Below are 21,420 nucleotides of genomic sequence, written 5' to 3' on the forward strand. Positions count from 1 at the left end.
AAATATTTCACAAAACCATTACTGATAACTGGAAAATACTATATTTAGTTGCTAATCAATCTAATACTTACCTTTTTGGTGTTCCCCATCTATATTCTCCAAATTATAACCTGTTTTTGGACAATTTCTATCTAAATTTGGGAAAGGAACAGTTTTGGGCTTTAAGCCTGTTGTCCCTTTCCCAATCATTCATGGTTTAGAATGATATTGTATGTATCAATGTATATAAAAATAAATAAATTGCTTTCAATATACCATTCCTTTTCGTTTGTACAGCAATCCACCTTCGGCCTGAAACGACCCACAGTGGTGAGCAGACAATCGCTGCACAACACGACAACATCTTTCCTGCCACAACAACAGCAGCAACAACAACATGCTCCGTCAGGTATGGCGCCCCCCTTGTCGCGACTGCAAGCGCCTAGTGCGACTGCGCCGACCAAGCCGAGTGGCATCCGCCCTCCCACCGCTATTCCGCGTCCTGTGTCCAGGCTACCTGCGCCCAAAATCAAGTAAGTTCACTTGAACATAATTATTGAATTATTTCAAAAAAATTATAACCGAATAAAAAATATAACACAAAAAGTTAATTTTAAATAAAAAGACTAAGAAATTGTCAAAAACCACAGATTTAATCGATAGTTAGAAATACCGGTTTCGGTTGTTACACTATTGTCAATCTCTGATAAACTCAGTTTCTTTTTAACTATCAATTAAATCTGTGGTTTCTGACTATTTTTTAGTCGTTTTATTTAATATAAATAATTACCACAATATCAACTTCTCAACTACACAAAAAAGAGACAAACAGTTAACCTAATGAGCCTATTCCTCTAAACACTTATAAAATACAACAGGTTTTTTTTTTAATATAATCTCTCTTCCTGATCAATTACACCTATTTTATTTATCTGAGCTTAATAATAACATCTGGAGATAACACAAGCTACGGCTAAGTTACTAAGCCAGACCAGGTTCCGTCTAATTTTGTGAGGTTGATAGTACCATAGAGAAAATATACAAGGTGAGGCATATTAACGAGCGATTTAAAAAAGCGCGTGAACCAAGCTGCGTTGGATGGAGGTGGAGGGGATAGCGTCAGTTACTTTTGGAGCGAAATAGTATTTAGTCAGAATGGAGCGCTGGACCCCACAGCATCGTGCGTACGCTGTCAAAGCATTTTATCAAAATGGTAGTTCATACCAGTTAGCAGCTCGTGTATTCCGCAAACGTTTCGAATTTGCCGGTGCCGTCCAGTGGCGGTTCTAGACATAAAAAACTGGGTAGGCAAAACTTATCATACTGTAGGTCTATTCATAGACCTAGGGTAGGGCTACTTAAGTAATTCATGTAAAAAAGACGTCAAAGCATATAGGTATTAAATGAAGATGTATTAATAAATATAAAAATTGTTTATTTAACATTTTTAGGTTTACATGAAAAATTTAAAAAAAATCTCATAAAAACTGGGTAGGCGGCCGCCTACCCAGCCTAGGCCTAGAACCGCCACTGGTGCCGTCTGCATGTGCGATTAAAAAGTGGGTGAGAACTTTGAAGAGACTGCGTCAACGACAAGGAAGAAAACAGGGAGACCGAAAACTGTGCGCACCGCACACCTGATAACATTGAACGTTGAGAAGCCCTCATCGCTCAGCTCGGCTCGAGGAATGTGTGCGTCTAAACGGACACCATCTTACCGGAGTTATTTTCAAAAAATAACACACATTTCACTGTTGCAGGAAATGATTTTTCATGTATTTTAATATTGTGATATAAACATATTTTTTACCATTTTTTTATTCAACAGTCTTTCAAAAATCGCTCGTTATTATGCCTCACCTAGTAGAAGAATATGTTGTTTATGTTCCAAATTTGAAGCCGATTTATGTTAATTCGAGTCGATTACTGTCGACTACTATCTATTAGTTAGTATGAGAGATTACCAGCGTCACATAGCATCAAGAAAAGATTCTAGTATGACTATCGGCTTGAGTTAACAGTGAAATTTGGAACATGAATGTTCTACGATGGGATATCTTCATATGATATCAAAACAAAGTAAACTCGTATGGCTTTTGTTGGTGGGGAGTCCCTTGCGGGAAGGTCCCACCGCCTAAATATATAATTTAAGCCGTCAATGGGCCTTACGACTGTCATTCTTGAGCCGTGACAGTTTAATGTGCCCATCCGATAACACGAGAGTGATCTGGTTAAAAAACTTTCGGTAAAGAGAGGGTTTGAACCCGGGATCTCTATGCTGCTACGCAAGCACTCTATCCACTAGACCACATATCACTCCGTTTCATATGGTATCATTTCTCTATGATAGTACTAAATTGAGAATTGAGTATGACTTCCTTCAAGATTTAGTTGTATTAGCTATTGTTAGATTAGTATCAAGTCGAGGATGCACATATGATGAAAACCTATTAGAAAAATCATCAAGTATTAAAAGTGTTTTGGAACTGCCCTGTGGAATAGTAATTGAAGCGTAATCTTGAGTTAATAGAGTGGGGAATAGAGTCATATTTTTGCTTTGTTTGTTCACAATTGTTGGTTTCCGTTGTCAGTCTGTTATCAAATCAGCACTGATCATGCTATTTTACAAAATAATCACTGACCATTGTTAATTTTATTACTTACTAGCATTCTACCCGGTCTTGTCCGCGAATTCATCTTCTGTAGACTATTAATAATACATTATCTGTGTTAGAGGGCATAGAGTAGAAAAATTTGTTAAGGTTACTTAGTTACCGATTGTTATTAATATCTCCACACCCCCAATATTATGTTGCTTTGGCCTGTTATCTGTGTATGTCATGTAACATCTTATCAGTATCATTGATACATAGGCTGCCAGCATTTGTATCAAAACTCCTGTATAGAAACATGAGCTTCCTGTATCGAAACACATATAGCTACACTTTGCTACCAGCGTATCAATTTCTCTATGAGCTTCCTTTATACAAATAGATTTTACAACAATGTATGCAGTATGAAATTTCATGTCCCATGAATGAAATTTGAACATTGACTCTGAAAAATCTAGAGGGAAAATTGAAATTTGGGCTTCGAGGTGCACGAGATTGATATTTTTAAAATCTATATGCAAAATTTGGAGATCTAAATCATTCCCGTTATTCCAGTATGCAATCCACAAGTTGACATGTTGTGATGCGAACAAACGTACTAACACAACCCTACTCCCTCCAATTATATATTATAGACCATAAAAAATCTATTAGAATTTGTCTAATAATTTATGATGTTTTTATTGCAGGACTGGTCTACCAAGGTACAACGGTAAATCGAGTGGACAATCGTGATGACAATTTTTTTGGAAAAAAATTCATTCAACTTTTTCTTTCCTTTGCAAAAGGGAAGAAATTCCAAAGTGCCTTCTATTCAACTCAAAGTTGACTTCTCAACCAGATTTGTGGTTTACTATGATAAAATATTGTGCTAAAGCCCTATTATAATGTGTAGATTAGTAGGATTATTTCATAATGAAGTGGTGAGAGTAGACTGGTCTGAATGTAGAATTTTTAGATTTTTACTTGAAGAAAGCAGAATAAATTATAGGACTTGTACTGTTTGTTGATAATGATGCCTTGTGATTGTAATATTTTTTGAAAATTGTTTGCTTGTTTGTTTTTAACAATTTTTTACTGCTTGTGTAAAATTAGGCCGTGGCTTGTACAAATATCAGTCAAGTGTACCTTCTTGTGTTGAAAAATTGTAGAACATTTTCAATTTTTATGTCGTAAAGTCTTTGTTTCTATTAATAGTAAAAAAATTATTGAAATTGAATGATGAAACTTTCAGTTACTTTGTATAACTGGTATAACCTTTATGTATAACTGTATCACTGGTTGATCTCCAAGAATATTTTTGTACTATAATTGGGGGTAGAAAAATTAGAGATTTAATTGAGTCTTCTTTTTGATAAAGAATACTTTTAGAAGTCCCAATTATTGTCAAACCGATGTATAAAACTATTTATTCTCGTTTCAAAAATTTAATAGATTGAAAAATTAATGAAATTGCAAGTTTTCTACCAATAGACTACTATTATAATAACTTGAAAAGAAGTTTCTTCTTTATCTGAAAATATAACTTTACTTGGAATACTCTCTCTCTCTCTCTCTCTCTCTCAATCAATCCATCTATCAAAACTAGCTTGACGATCAGATATCCAAATAAATTCAATCTAGTTTCTATAGTTCAAATAAATTCAGTAATATATTTAAGATTAAAACCATAAAATATTTCTAAGTTGAAATCAAATTAAACCAGCTTGCATTTGTATGAGAACTTGTGAAATACAGAAACCTTTGAAATTTGTTCAACAATTACATTATTAGAAAAATTATTATAGAAATTCACGTCCATTTAGTTAAACATATACATTAGTACTTATTTTCTATCAAGTCGATTAGCTTTATTTATTCAACTTAGTTGATTCTATCTATAGTGAGATTCACGTTATAAAGTCAGTGAAAATTATAGGAAGGCGTTGTTGACATTTTTCTTTTTCCACATTCTTATTTTGGAGAAAAAATATCACAAAATAATTTTGAATTCAATAGGCTAACTTCTGTGTAAAGTGATATTTCTCCTTGATAAAATTCATTTCGATAAAATTATTTCTTAAATTGATTTTGTTCAACCGCTAAGTGAAATTAATTGAACTGTTGTGCACCCTACCATAGGAGTTTGCTCGATAGAGAATTGATCCTAAAATTCTCTCCAAAATCCAAAATATTATTGATTTATCAAATGATATCCTAGATCTTCCTAGCCTGCATAATTATTAATAATATTATCCCTTGCTCAATATAATATGAACTGTGTAGTTTTAGGTTTGACGTTGCAAATCCTTTACTTGTTTTAATTCCAATTTAGAAAATTCCATCATCTATCATTCTATTCATGCCATAAATCATTCATGTTTCATTCTCATTAAAAAATCATAAAATTTTCTAAAAATAATATATTATCTCGTCGTATTTGTTACTCCTAACATATTTTAAATTTTTCTGTTTTATTATTTTTCAAATCCATTTAACTTTTTTTAACGCACACATGCATTAAAAGCATTAACCTCATGTAGAAGATATAATATATTCTGCTCAAAATATTAAGACTAATATGAACTGTTACTATAATAATATTTTCAATCAATAATAGTTTTTAGTAGGCCTACCTATTTTACCATCATCCTAAACCACTTGACTGAAACGTACTAATTTTTTTAATGAAACTGTGATTTTTAAAATCCAAATTATTGTAAATGAAAATCCTATAAATTAATACTCACGTTATTAATAAATTAATACTATTTGTAAAAATATCGATGAAATATTTATATTATTTATTTAACTGATTAATCATAATATTATTCATTCATCAAAGACATAATTTTAAAAATATGATGCTGTATACTTTATCAGTTTGTGAGATTGTTTAATAAATACTATCATATTGTTATTTGATGTTTCTATATATTTCTGTAAACCAACACCGTTTTCTTAAAATAATTCAAATTGAGATCTAATTAAATATTATTTTGTTGAATCATAATAATATCTAAGTGTATCACAATTTAGTGTGATAGTCTTGTTTGATTTAAAATATTATATTTATACAAAATCTAGGTACTCGATAGATAAATACCTTTATTTTTACTTTTGCACTTTAAAACATTACAAGTGTTTAGAGTGAAGTTGTGGCAATTAGAACCCCCTCTTCCACTTGACACACAAGTGATTCTCTATAATTAAACATTCAAGTAGCCCTATTAAAATACTCGATTTTTACAATAATTTAATCCAATTTTTTCAAATTTCAATCCGGAAATGTTGGTGATTGATCGAACACACCACTGAGCTTGAGTGAGATAGAGCATTAGCAACTGCCGTATGTGAGACTATATACGGCAATAATATAAACTATAATAATTTGATCAAGTTTTTTATTTTTAATTGAAAAATGGTTGGTGATTGATCGACCACACCACTGAGCTTGAGTGACATAGAACTTTGGCAACTGCCTCGTATAAGTCAGAGATAGCTAGCCGCTTAATATACTGACAGTTTCACGTGAATCACACCATACGACCCTATCTTCGAGAACCCTGAATTATTTTAGTCAAGTTCAAAGATCAACCCCCGATGTCTCCACATATTAAACGAGACTAGGACATTTCTAATTTCAGCTGCTGGGAGATTCACTTGAAAATGTCAGCATTCCATATGAATAATATCAACGTTTCTCATTCAATCAGTAATGACAGTTTGTAGTGAATTCAACTACAGTGGCCGATATCAGCCCCCGGTCTAAAAGCCGGAACTCAGAGGCTGAAAGTTCAAAATGGCTGCAAATATATGCACTTCTAAATAATTCTGACATTTGACCGTGCACCTTCTGACCATGATATGCATCTGTAATTTATGTGACCATGCGTATTTGTTGCTAATACATATATCCTATGCTTATTTATACAGGGTGGGTGAAAAGTCCGAGAACGGCTTAATATCTCACACACAATAGTATATTACGCTACAAGCACAGAAAGTTAGTGTTTACGGTATGAGGATAGTTTCCCGGGCGAGGCTTGCCTCGCCCGGGAATAATGTTATCCGAATACCGTAAACACCTTTCTGAGAGAGTCGCGTACAATATTTTTCGCCACACTACAGGTATAGCTGACGCCAAAAAGTTAGGCGGTTTCGTGGGTCTCTTGTGTGTTCCAACAGCTGATTTTTAAATCAAAAGAGACAATAAATAGATGAATTGCATCAGCTGTGAGTAGGTTACACCATGTGACCCATGAAGCCGCCTAACTTTTTGGCATCAGCTATATAAGAATAATAAATTGAATAAGAATGTTTTATGAAGGGGGGGGGGGAAATTTTGATGTCTCATATCTCAAGAACCAGACTTCGTAGGGTACTCAAAGTGGGGTGGAAATTTCCGATCTCACCCTTCTGAACACAATGCACCATATGACACAGTTGTCCAAACACATTTTCAAAAAAGGTAGAATAGCAGTCTCACCTTTCTTAGTTCCATGTTAGCGGCCGGAAAGAAACCTGTTCTGACGTCAGACGAGAGTCGTTTGCAAACAATGTCTTTCAGATCTACGTAGGGACTGGAAAACAGCTGCTTTCTGTGTGGCGAAAAGGTTATTTGACAGTGGGTGTGATTGGGGATCCTACTCAAATTAAAAAAAAAAACTACTTTACTATGAGTTCAAAAATCTGATCCAAGATGGTGGACCAGATTTTTTAAGTCATAGTAAAGTAGTATTTTCAATTCGAGTAGGATCCCCAATCACACCCACTATCAAATTACCTTTGTGTATGAGATATTAACCCGTTCTCGGACTTGTCACCCACCCTGTACGTGTGTATTTTACCATTGAGAAAAGAGAGCATAAGTAGATATCCCATGGTAGGTGTGTTTATGTTCCAAATTTACTGTTAACTGAAGCTGATAGTCCACGTAGTTCTCTTTCGTAATCTATGTGATGCTGGTAGTCTCTCATACTGTGCCGTTCTTACACTCTCACTCGGACAAAACAATAATGGACTGTAGACGACAGTAATCGGCTTGAGTTAACAAAAAATCAGCTTGAAATTTGGAACTTATAAACGCCTTATATTATGAGATATCTTCTAATGCTATCTTTCCTCTATGATTTTACTAACACGGTGCTTGCTTCATTTAGGTGAGTTATACAGGGATGGATCGTGAAAGATATGTATTTTTAGCCAAATTTACATGTATATGAGTAGCTATGAGCGTATAGGTTGTTTCATCTATCATCCATGTATACTATCCTATCCTTTAGCATTCTCTTACTCCACATTTGGGATACCGGTATTTTGTTGGTACAAAGTCAAGTTACTGTTCAACTTACTAAGTTAATGTACTGAATCAAGTTTATAATAATTAAAGATTATTATAAAGAAATGATCAGGTACAAAAAATATATAGGAGAAAAAGAAAACTGCAAATCGATTGCAATTCATCATAAATGAATTCCAATATAAATAAACCTATCCTTCCCATGCAGCCACGAATTACCTTAAAGCTATCATTCAACTAAAGGTCAGACACCGACTTATATATAGGCTACATAAATTATTTACCAACTTAGGTATAAATATCGGGGACCGAGCTTCGCTCTGGAGTACAAAACCGTAAACTGTTTATTACGAAAGAAGAAATCATAAGAACATTCATACAGAAATGTTCTATCTAATCACAGTAAATTGATATTAATTCCCAGAATAATGCAAAAATTCCCCTCACAAAGGCCCAGTTGCACAAAAGCCGGTTAAATTTTAATCCCGATTAAGTTCACGTGAACCAAATCAGAGAAGACCATTTCAAAAAGATGAATCTACTGGAATTAATCAGGATTGAAAATAACCCGGCTTTTTTGCAACCGGCGCTAAGTTCCTGGTTGAATGATTACAAAAGTTCAACAGCTGAGTCATAATTTTGACACAGTCCCACACACATGAACTCGCTGAACAAAATAATTATTATCAGTTGTTTTCCCAAGGAATAATAATTATTTTTTTAGTTTTTCCAGGGATGAGACCTAAGGAAATCGAATCTTAATAATTATAAACCTACTATATGTTCTGCATTTCGTGAGAATCGTTAGAGCCGTTTTCGAGATCCGGTGAAATACAAACATCCAAACATCTGAACATCTAAACATATAAACAGAAGTTGCTCGTTTAATAGTATAGGATATAACATATATGTTACCACTCACCTGTATTTATGAATACAGGATAATATAGATACGGTGTATTCGTTTGTATCCGAAGTCCGGAGAACATACATAGTAATAGTACCGTACGTGTGGAGCACATAGTAATAGTAGCTAAATGAGTTTTGAGAAGTTCAGTAGCTGAATTTAATCCAGACGCTCCTCTTGAAGAGATCAAAGCTTGCATAACTGACAAAGGAAAGACACTTTAATATGACCAAATATAGGCTACCCCCATATTTATATGAGACTTATTTCTATCCATATAATATAGTTATTTGTGCAACTAGTGCGCAAAGTGACAGTTTGCTGCACCAAAAGAAACATTTACGCACGAGCCGTAGGCAAGGGCGGAATGGTTTCTTGAGTGCAGCCGAGGAGCTTTGCGCACGTATTTCACATTAAATTTTTCCTACAGTTACCATATTGAATATGAGAAGTGGTTGATTATGGGTAAAATGATGGCTGAAATCTATCAAATCTGTTTAATTTTGTTATTAATAACAACTTTAATTTATTTTAAACTTGATAATCTAATTAAAAATCAATAGGTAATCGATAATTTGATCAAATTGAAAATTAAATTAATCCAATTAATTTGAAAATTTGAATAATTTTGAGTAAATCCTTATTTCTAAATAATTTTTCAACCAATCAATTATTTATGAACGAAGAAAATATTATTTGAAATAATGATAATTAATAATATTCAAAATGTATAATTTAATGAGTTCTCATTTTTATTTATTATTTGAAAATCAGAAAAAATATAGATAGAACAAATTCGCATTCAAAATACACGCCAACAATGTTAACAGATGATTGGGATGGCTGCAAGATAATACGCAAAGTATTAAGTGTACACAAAGTAATACTTTGCGCACTAGAGCGGAAAAGTGATTCTTTGCGTTCTGTAATCAGTGCAGGAATGGTCACTTTCCAAGGTAACTGTAGGAAAATATATAACTTAGTCTCTTTCATCGATATATTTAATTTGGAGTGATTACATTCCATTCAAATAATATTATGGAGCCTACTTTTTTAACCTAGTTTATACACGACTCACGCATGTGCTGTATTCAACTGGTGGAAATATTTACCCAAAGGTGTTTCACCAGTAGGCTGCAGATGTATACATGGGATTTACTATTTATATCAGCTCATATGACTGTGTTAGAGGCAATATCAACCACGGTACATCCTACGAACATAAGGAAAGCTTAGTGATAATATCAAGGATATTTCCCGAAGCTAGACCAGACTTCCCAGAAAGTCTAAACAGCCACTAATAGAGTTGATTCGTAGATGTACTCGTAGTAGCAAGATTAAAGCAGTACATAGTTGCTAGAGTCAGTACAAGCCTCTAAAGAGGCTGCTAGAGTGAGTAGAGTGTATGCTACAGTATAGCAGCTTTATGTGCTCATCTATCTAAATCTAGAATCTGTATGGTAGTTTTAGATTGTACATTATTCAGACAATGATCTTAAGATTCAATTTTTTCTCTTGTCTAATTTTATTCACCATCAATATCTTATCTTATCTATTTACATGAACATTAACAATCAAAGTAGGTACCTACTATTTTAACATTTATTTTTTTATTTTCAAACTTGTATCGAACTTTCAAGTCATTACCTACACTTGAAAATCACTACTTGTGAGTTCGAAACATGTGTTAACATATATAAAATAAATGTTGAAAGGCCACTTTCATTTTTTAATTTCTTGTACAAGTAGCCTTAAACAAGAAAGTTAACATTTTAGCAAATTTAAAAAAATGGAAGATTGGGTTTGAAATAATTAATTGGAGATGGTTTTCGTCTTGAATATTGTAGAATTTATTTAGAGAGTCTCCACAAGCCTGGATTTCAGTACATATAGTAATAAAATGACTATAAATATGCATAAATAAAACAACAATAATGCTCATGAAGATGTTAGCTTGTTACATAATTTGATTCTATTTTCCCAAAGAAAATGAAAAAATTAAGAATTTCTTATAATAAATTTATTGAAGTGATGAGAATAAGGTGGCTCAACAGAAGTTAAATTATCATAATCCTAATTAAAACCATACACATTTGACCTAATTATTGGAATACATTATGATAAATGCGACCAATAGCTTGAGTTAGTCCTGAATTGATTTCAACTTAATTTAAAATGCTATTGAGCATACTGGCCCAAGTGTGGCTAGAAGTATTTCAAATAATTCATGAACTCTAATCTTTTTTATATTATTAGTTTTAAATAATTTGAGAATATAAGGTAACGTTCTGTAACAAAATAAAAGATTAAAAAATTCAATCAAGTAGGTACCTATGTTTCTGGATTTATAATGAAGATAATAACTTTTTCTCACATTCCAATACCCTCAACAATATTATTATCTTATATCACAGCCAAGTTACTAATAAACCCTTCATAATCTGGATAAACTATATAGAAATAAAATAATATTATGCACTAAAAACTGAAGTTCACATATATAAATTTCTTATCTTCCTGAGTAATATTCAAGTATTAAGAGTTGTCATGTATAAATGGACCAAAAAATAGCTGCACTAGAAAATAAAGTTAATGATATTTTGAAAGCATGATTCACCATTTTTGGTAATAAAATCGAACAACGTATGTTTTAAGGGATACTGAATACGGTACCGAAATAGATAATTTTGTAGATTAAAAATATACATTCAACTATTATTTGACAGTATTTTTTTTTATAATCAATTGTAACAATAGTTTGCAATGTTGTTTCAACAATTATCATAGAACAGTTCATCTGGTACCTACGGTATACATAGTTTGATATTCCTGAATAAAAATATGCATAATAATTATACTACTACTGAATAACAATATAGGCTACTCAACATTGAAAATTGATACTGCGTAATATACAATCGACAGTCTAGTTATATACCTAGTAATACAGTCTATCCTTTTAAAGCTGACAGATTAAGTAAGAAATAATTATTTCAGAAATTAAGATATAGTTATACAATTAAAACTCAATTTTCTTGAATTCTATTCATGTAGGTCTCGTTTAATAGTAGTTTATTAATATTCTTGACTAAGCTGTAACATTCTTACAAAAATAATAAAAGCTCCAATAAAATGAAACATGGGCTTCATGTTACAACAAGGGAAATTATTCATGAAGTAGTGAATGGAAAATAATTTTTTTGATTAGCCTACTTTTCATATCTCATCTCCCTTCATACCATCAAGCTTCAGTAGTTCTCTTGGCTTCCTTCCTTCTCATCAAACATTTTAGAGTAAAATAGGCCTATTCCTCAGTAGACCTCTTGGCTACTAGCTCCTTTTCTCACCTCCTTCATAATCCAAGATCAAATGATAATGATGATCATAATAATTATCCTTATCCTCATCAAACCACAAATTAACGAATTAATGAACGGAAGCCCCTCTCAATTGAAGTTGATGCCCCTCTCAATTACTCCAGAATGTTCTCCCTCTGAATTTAATTTTCCTTCAGTTAGGCCTACCACATACACAGTCTCTATCTTTTAACTTGACTTTCTGATTTTCCATCTGCATCAACCTAACCATTTTTCCTCTAAATATAAACTGAACATCGATTATCAATCCCTCTCTCAATCCAGTCAGTTTTCGCTTCCCAACTTCATTATTTACAATTTTCCAATTCACCTGCTTCCTCATTCACCTGCTCTTACTTGACTTTTCTGATATTCCACCATTGCCATCATCAAAATCAACGATTTCACTTTCACTTCAAAATATTCACCTTCTCCTCCAGTTACCAAATTCACTATCTCTAACTTGGTTTATTTGATTCTCCAATCCCTCCACCATCAAAATCTGACCATTCTACTTCAAAATATAGTATAAAGAAATAAGTCTACATGCATCCAGTTTCCGCAGCTCTGTATTTCTACCCTTCCCACCATCAAAATCAACCATTTACCTGAAAATATAAAGAAAAACGTGTCTAAATCCATCCGGTTTTTGGCTCTCTCTTGATGGTGCGCACATCGTCAATCCTCTGGCCGGGTCTGAGCGGTTCCGGGGAGGGGGAACGGGAGGAAGAGCTGCCCTTTTGACCTTGAACCAACAGCTGTTCGGTGCTGGAGCATGACGTCATCGAAGCACTGTTGCCAACCTGCTCGTTGGTGCTGTTCACCGATTCGGCGAACGTTGGCAGCACTGGTTTGCTGCCACTTCCACTAGCCAATGAGGTGTCAGTTGTCGTGATTGTTGGTTTGATCACGTGACTGCGTTGTTGTTGTTGTTGATTATTCTGTTGTTGTTGATTGCTCTGTTGTTGATGTTTTTGTTGCTGCTGCTGCTGTTGTTGCTGTTTCTGTTGCTGTACCTAAACAAATAAAATACATTTCCCTGAATTGATGATAATTTATTATTGGAGTTAAAATTTGATTTGATTTTTGACATCAAATTATATTAATGAAGGAGGATGAGATGACTTAATTGGAATGTTAGGTAGAAGGTGTTAAATAAAATTTTTTCCAAAATCCACTTTTCTTCATGGATGAAGGTGTTAGTTTGAGTGATAGTATTTCACATACTGTTCCATTTGAACCCATCATTTACACAGGAAAAGAGATTGATTCATCTATTGAATACATACATAGGGCGAAATACATACAATGGGGGTCTTCCCCCATATGCATGTGGTCTGATAAAGAGGATCGCTAATTTTTTGGTGCATGTGGGGGGGCGGGTTTTAGTTGAAATAAGCCATCTGCACCTGCCCGAGTGCTGTATATTTCTGATACTCAAATATTTCTAATTATACTGGAATCGTGAATTTACAAGTAATCATACTCAAATCGTGAATTCACAAGTTGAGCTGGCCACTAACGACAGGAAAACTGTGTCAAACGTGACCGGACATGACTTCAAATGGAAAAGACATTCACGTGAAAGCATTCAAACAAGAAACAGCCGTGTGTGACAGCAACTTCTAAAATAAAATGAACAACCATTGCCAATAAACCACTGGAAAATTACAAACTATAATGATAAATGAATAATTGAACTTTAAATAGAGCAGCGAAGAGAAAAAAAACATTGAAAAATCGAAGATACAAAAACCTATCCTCCAAAGATTTTGTTTGAATCCTTTTATCGATGACACAACTTGTCTGTTTTTTTTTTTTGTTTTTTTAAGATTACGTCCTAAAGACTCCAGTCATGGAGTATAAGACAAGTTATGTTATTACATAATAATTCTAACACTAAGTAGTTCAACCTAGTTTAGGTTTTGAAAGGAATTCTTGTACACTATAAAAAGCTCTATCAACTAAATATTTTTTAATTTGTTTTTTGAAAATCTTCAAATCATCATTACTTTTCAAGATTTGAGGTAGCTTGTTATAAAATTTCCTACCAATATAATCTGGTTTTTGTTCAAATAACCTACTATTGTGACCCATTATATGATAATCTGCTCTGTTTCGCGTATTATACTCATGAACATCTGAATTCTGGATCACACCACTCGTTTTCACATGCATTACAACTTCATATACATACAAAGATGGCACAGTTAATAGACCAAGCTTTTTAAATAAAGGCCTACAAGAGTCTAACCTATTCACTTTCTCTATACATCTGAGTGCCTTCTTTTGAATCTTAAACACCCTGTCCATATTTTGTTGAGATGAATTACCCCATACTAAAATAGCATACCTAATATGAGATAGTATAAGTCCATGGTAAGCAGTTAACAGTAGTTTTTATCATTCAGCCTAGCAAGCTGCCGCAGGACAAATACCCCAGATGATATCTTATTACATATCCTCTCAATGTAAGGATGCCATGTTAATTTCCTGTCCAATAAAATTCCCAAGAATGCTACTTTCTCTTCTTGGTCTAATTCATTTTCCTCTACAAACACATTTATTTCTCTATCCTCTACTGAATTATATTTACTTTTGAATTGTAGGAATTGACATTTCTTACTATTTATTGTTAATTGCCTTGCTTCAAGAATTGGACAATTGACTGTACTCCAGTAAAAGCATTTATTTCTAGACTATCTAATAAATAATGTTAAAGATAAGCGATGTGTCATCAGCAAACAACAGAGCTCTGTGATCTTTTAACTCTTTTGGTAATTGGTTCACATACAACAGAAACAGTAAGGGACCCAGAATTGAGCCTTGAGGTACTCCAGCCTGGACCTCCAGTTTTTGAGATTTATTTTTACTATTTCATTCCCATCCACCTTGGTAAGCTCAACACACTGGTTTCTACCTATGAGATATGATTCAAACCATTTTAGTTCTATACCATTCACACCTACAGTTTTAGTATTTCCAATAATATTCTATGGTTCACACAATCAAAAGCTTTGGATAAATCAAGAAATATGCGGCTGCCTTCTCACCTGAATCTATTATATCTATTAGTCTTTCAACAAGGGATACTATTGCAGTCTTAGTAGATTTCCCTTTCTGGAACCCATGCTGTTCATCACATATGAAATTAATTTCTTCCAGGTGCATCAATAGCCTATTTAAAACTACTCTTTCAAAAATTTTACTTATTACATTTAGAATACTAATGGGTCTATAATTTTCAACTCTTTCAGAATCACCGCTCTTGAAAATTGGCATAGTTTTTCTTTAGACATTTGTATTTGACTTCACTCGGAACATCCCTCACTAATTTAAATTCCTCATAAGCTTCCCTAACAATACTTCTTTGAGTAAGAATATCTTCAGTTATCCATTCATCTACTTTGTTTAATTTACTTTTTACTTTGACTTTTTTTATTGGACAGCATACACTAATGTGAAATCTTAGAGTATCAATTGAACTCAAAGTAATCATTGAACATGTGCTCACACATGATTGACACCTGTCGTTAGTGGCCAGCCTAAGTGATTTTTGAATAACAAATTTTGATTTGAGACTAACCTGTTGTTGTTGTTGTTGTTGCTGTTGTTGTTGCTGTTGTTGCATGCTCTGCTGCACTTGTTTGACATGACCTTGCTGCACAGCCATCTGACCTTGTGTTGGTTCGCGTGACCTTGACGGTGCACTAGGCTTTGGTTGTTGGTCCTTGTCGATCAGCTGATTTGGCTGCGGCGGTGCTGAAGTGGGAGCTTTCTTCTTGAATACCTTGGGAGGCGATTCTCCTACTCCACATCTGTTAAAAGAAAAAATTGAAAAAATTTTTCTGTGATTTATGTACTTCTAAAGACTGCCCAGACATCGACACTTGAAATGACTTAAATTTGTTAACCCGGTTTCTATAGTGGGGCCACCACTATCTCTATAAACAAAACCGTAGTGCATTCGTGTGACGTCAGCACAGGTAGGGCTCCTACACCAATAGAAATTCGTTGATTTCAGCTAATCTAGTGTTTATATTGGTAGAGGAGCCCTACCTGTGCTCACATAACACGAAATCACTACGGCTTTGTTTACGGAGGTAGTGGAACCACATTATAATGGGAGTATTCGATTGAAATTGATGTTGTTATCCTTGTCTATTATTAGACAAAGCAAATAGCACATTCCTTTTCTACATCCGCAACGTTGCCAGATAGTTTTCTAACAATGTAAAAATCTAATCAATCAACAAGACATTAAAACTCAATCATGAAAAACTATCATTGAATCATTGAATTTTTTTCGCGGATAAAATATAATTGACCATTTTGAACAAGAATCAACAGTTAAAATTAGATCAGATTGTATAAATTTATTCATTTATACAATAAGTACATTATCAAAATGATAGGAGAAATTTGGGAGAGGAATAGCAAAAGGTTACCTTATTTTTCCTCTCCCAAATTTAGATATACCAATATCAACTATCTCTTGTAGAAGGCAGTGGCAAGGCAGAGAATTGGAAACGCTGCTCTCCTAATTTACTCCACAGTCATTACATCGTGAACCTCATGATAGGGCTTCTCTAGGACACCAATTTATATTAATGTAATGGATAATAATTAAACCTACAGATTTAATACACTGTAGACTCATTATAGATTGAGAGGTCTATTCTTTTCTACAAGTGTCTTAAAAACCAGGTCGTTATTTCTTAAATAAATGAAAACGAAATGGTACTAGATAATACATAATATTTCAGGAATACTGTTATTAATATGAGCATTATTGTGCAACTCACCTCTTCTGATGCAACAGTGGGCTGGGGTCTTCGTTGCAATCGGGGGTTGGTGATTTGCGTCCCCCTCTACCGCCCTGTTTGCCGCCCCTTGTGGGGGGGCTGTGACCCGTCTGTTGATTCATAGAGGCAAGCTGGTCCTTTACTGATAGGAATATGTCTGTTGTGTTGCTATCTGAAAAACAACATAATAAGGTTGTTGGAAGATCACAGCAAGTTTGGATTTTCAAGTTAATTAACACTTAATTTGTAGCTCTTAGTTTAATGAAGCCGAAACTAATGTTCGGCACTATTAGTCAGTGGTAAAAATACCATCAGACTTTGAAGCGTTATTATTGAAAAAGCACCATTACCTTTAAAAAAAGACTAATTTTTGAGATCAATGACCCCTTAATTTTTTCTTATTTGTTTTATGAAGCTAAAACTACCGTTAGAGTCCCGCAAACAACTAATTTATAATTCGATATGCTCACAGATTGTGATATTTCACATTCATTCCTTAATTCTGTATCGTTATCTATCAAGAAATACTTATTTGCCCCTCAATTCACATTTTTATCTCTAATGGAGTGAAAACTGGATAGTTTAAAATAATCAGGACTTGCTGATGTAAGAATGAGTATCAACGTAATAAATGTACAAAGAAGAATAACGAAGAGGAGTAGAAGAAGGATGAGTAGTAACAGGAAAAGAAAATAAAAAGGAGAAGGAGGACTAGTAGAAGGATAAGCTAAAATCGAAGTAGAAAAAGAAGAAAAACAAGAAAAAGATAAAGACCGAAAACTAGAAAAAAGAGGAGGAAGAAGAAGAAGAGTGAGTGGAAGAAAAATAGGAAAAATACGAGGAAGGGAAAGGAAAAAATAGAAGAAAAAAGTGTGATGGAGAAGAAGGGGAAGAAGAAGAAGAAAAAGAGGAAGAAAAATAGGAAGATTAGGGGAAGGAAAAATAAGATGTATAAGAAATAGGAGGAGAAGAAGAAGAATATAAAGAGGGAGAAAAATAGGAAGGTTGAGGGAAATGGAAAAAGAAGAAGTGGAAGAAAAAGGAGGAGGAGGAGAAGAAGAAGAAGAGGAAGAAAAATAGGAAGGAAAAAGAAGATGTATAAGAAATAGGAGGAGGAGGAGAAGAAGAAGAAGATAAAGAGGGAGAAAAATAGGAAGATAGAGGAAAAGGAAAAATAAGAAGTAGAAGAAAAAGGAGGAGAAGAAAAAGAAGAAAAAGAGGAGAAATAGAAAGATAAAGGAGAAGTAGAATAAAAAGAAAAGATGAAGAAGAAGAAGGAGGAGGAGAAGAAGAAGAAAATTTATGAGAATAAAAATGAAAACTAGAAGAAAATGAGTGAAAAGAGATTGTAATGTCAGGGAGAAGAGTTACGAAGGAACTTTACTCTTCAGTTCAAGTAAATCACCGACCTTCCTTCTTTCCGTTGGGCTTCCTAGTGTTGACCCTCGACGAGTAACCGCTGTGACCTTGGGTCTCCTTGGAGATGTCCCTGAGCAGCTCGGCAATGGAAGACCCGGTGGTGTCCGGCAGCGGGATGGGTGACGGAATGGGTGACTCGACCACTGGTGTCCGTGTCACCAGTCGCTTGGCCTCCTGCATCGCGCGCTGCAAGTTCTGCTGGTTCTTGAACGATTCCCGGTTGTTGCAGCGACCGATCTGCGAACTAAACAACAAAACGGTCCAGTTTTGAATAGAAGTCATAAGGTAAAGAATCATAAATCATAGAGTCATCATGAGATGAGCTGTTGCAGCGGCCAACATGTGAACTGAAAAATCAAAACTGTTTCTCCACTATTCCCACAAAAACAGAAAATTAGATGTACTGGTACAGTTTGAAATACACAAGTACACCAAACAATATTCTAAATGACCAAATCAACTTTTCCTCCCACACCCTGTTTGACAAACTCATTTAAATTCTCCTCCATTAACCGCCAAAACACCCCTCCACCCCCACTCTAACCAAATCTTACCCTCATAACCTTAAATACTTCAGTTTCTGTTAGGCTTGAGAATGTGCAACACAAGCACGAAACGGTTGTCGCCACACCAAAGAATGTGAGTGTTTTTCACTTTAAAGCTATATTAAAATACGATAGTAATAAAACTGTTTAGTTTCAGTCATAATAAGTCGTAAGTCATATTGGGTTAATGAGTTGATCGACTGCAAACTAAAACAGCACGAAGGTTAATGAAGTTTCTCAAATTATTGTAGAAGCTTAGGGTGTGAGCTATCATGAAATCGAATAAACGCATATCAGCTTTGTTATTCTTTTTCATTCCTTTCCTTTTCCAGTTTTCATCTTTCGTTGTTTGGAATAATATTCTTCTTTTGCTCTTTCTTTCTCTAGTTCTAAATTTTAGTATTCTTATTTCTTCGATTTTGCGTATTCTTCTTTCTTTTTTGGGTATCATTTTTTTCTTGTAATTATTTTTTGATCGTGATTAATTTCATGGGAACCGATCAGAAAAGGATTTTTTCGAAAAAAGGCTTCTCTGATTGGTTCTCGTGAAATTAATCACGATTAAAATATAACCGGCACTGAGTAATAAATTAAAGCAAGGCCACTCCAGCATTTTTGTGACGAGTCGGCAGGGCAGAAAGCTTTCCTATTGGCTGATTGGATTGGCGTTCAGGAATCAGCTGATTCGGGAAGCTGCCGACTCGTCTGAAAAACGCCTGAAAAACCACTAGTGTGGCTTCGCTTTTAAGGTGCGTTCAGATATACGCGCCCGCGAACATGAGCAATTCACTTTTAATCAGCTGATTATATCTGTATTTTTACAGAAACGGTAAGATATAGATATAAAAAGCTTGGCATCAGCTGATTAAAAGTGAATTGCTCATGTTCGCGGCGCGTAAATCTGTACGCACCTTTAGAAACGAATGTCGTGACTACAACCATTGAAAAAAGATAGCATATTAAGCTTATGCTCAAAAGAAACATAGCTTATGATATCTTCTCTCTATGCTACAACAGAGTTCATTGAGAAATTGATACAAAAAAGAATCCGTAGATTAATAAAATACTTCATAAAAATTCTCCTTGATCATGTCGATGATATATAATCTCAAAAGCTATGGATTGACAATGAAAACATCAATAATAATTGATCAATGAAAATGATACTTGATGACGATTATTCTCCAAAAATGTAAGAATGTAATTTGATTTTTGTACTCACACTTGTACCCAATATCTCGGACATATAATGAGAAACGGAAGCAGATACGAGCTACTCCAACTTGTATTGCAGGGCAAGGTAGAAAGTAAAAGAGGTCCTGGAAGAAGGAGAATATCGTGGCTTAGGAACCTGAGGACATGGTATGGAATGAGCACAGCACAGCTGTTCAGGGCGGCAGTCAACAGGGTCATCATAGCCACAATGGTTGCCAACATCCGGAACAGATAGGAACCAAAAGAAGAAGAAGACTCACACTTGACAAACACCCTCGATGACCTGTCCCCATTTCTGAGCGCTGGATCCCAGTACTGCCAACTTGGCGATTCTCCTGAACCTGTCCAGAGGGTCCTCGTTCTCCGGGGGCGGCGCCCTCAGCAGGGCGTCGAGGTCTTCGTCCGGTGCCACGGGCGCCAAATGGAAGTCTTTCATCAGCCGTCGCTCCCAGATGCGGTTCTTCTTGCCCAGGAACACTGAGAAACAGAGATGATTATGAATTAATATTATGAGCGAGAAAAGGGAGAAATTATAAAGAATAAGGTGAACAGGGTGAAAATGATTAGAGTGAACGGAAAAAAGAGAATATTATGAAATATGTTGAATTATTGTGAGCGGAAAAGGAGGAGAATTATTATGAAAAACGAAGGCGAACAAGAGGAGAATGATGAAAAGTGTGTAAAAAAAAGGGAAAAATATTCATTAGAACTTGAAAAGTGTTCAATAATTGAGAGCGGAATAGGAGGAGAATTATGAAGAATATGGGAAATAATAAAGAATGAGGAGAAAAAGAGGGGAAATTGTGAAAAATTGGAAAACGTCAAATCATGAGTGAAAAGCAGGAGAATTATGAATAATATGTAGAAAAGTAGGGAAATCATGAAAAGTGAGCGGGAAATGAAGAAAATTATGGATGATTAGGGAAAAATGAAGAGAATAACAGATAGTATGGGAGAACAGGATGGGAAATTGAGAAATGTTTCTTTAAAGGTTGATTCATCAATAACTCATAATAATTAATTAATAAATTATTAATGATTAAATTCAACTGTTGTATTATTCAAAGGCAGAACAAAGTTCATTTTCATTTCCAATTTCATAGTTTCCATTAACACTATGTTGATTTCTCATCAATATTCTTATTTGGCTGGTTGTAATAAAGAAATTTAATAAAGAGACCATTTGCAAGTATTTTATCATGAAGTAGTCGTGAAAAAATCGATTTCATAGTTCAGTTTTAATAATGGTTTTAATGAGTTCAGTTTTGATGAAGTAACCATCTTGGCTCAGCGGCTAGAAT

The 21,420-nt window shown here is 34.3% G+C and overlaps 2 protein-coding genes across 4 annotated transcripts in view; one reads left to right on the forward strand and one right to left on the reverse strand.

Moving 5' to 3' along the window:
• The window catches only part of LOC111051568, a 31,603-nt gene extending 27,938 nt beyond the window's left edge, over nucleotides 1-3,665 (forward strand). For all 3 annotated transcript variants that reach the window (XM_022338102.2, XM_039438857.1, XM_039438858.1), the window contains 2 exons: nucleotides 277-512; nucleotides 3,281-3,665. In XM_022338102.2, the coding sequence (XP_022193794.2) occupies nucleotides 277-512; nucleotides 3,281-3,326 (282 nt within the window). In that variant the 3' untranslated portion in view covers nucleotides 3,327-3,665. The remainder of the gene's footprint in view (nucleotides 1-276; nucleotides 513-3,280) is intronic.
• Nucleotides 3,666-10,602: 6,937 nt separating this feature from the next.
• Nucleotides 10,603-21,420, reverse strand: part of LOC111051569 (transient-receptor-potential-like protein) — a 38,830-nt gene continuing 28,012 nt past the window's right edge. Inside the window, 5 exon segments of the mRNA XM_039438859.1 lie at nucleotides 10,603-13,151; nucleotides 15,722-15,953; nucleotides 16,941-17,112; nucleotides 18,350-18,603; nucleotides 20,380-20,596. Coding sequence (XP_039294793.1) covers nucleotides 12,768-13,151; nucleotides 15,722-15,953; nucleotides 16,941-17,112; nucleotides 18,350-18,603; nucleotides 20,380-20,596 — 1,259 coding nt within the window. The 3' untranslated portion in view covers nucleotides 10,603-12,767.

The sequence above is a fragment of the Nilaparvata lugens genome, chromosome 12 (assembly GCF_014356525.2).
Source record: "Nilaparvata lugens isolate BPH chromosome 12, ASM1435652v1, whole genome shotgun sequence".
In the NCBI taxonomy this organism is placed as follows: domain Eukaryota; kingdom Metazoa; phylum Arthropoda; class Insecta; order Hemiptera; family Delphacidae; genus Nilaparvata; species Nilaparvata lugens.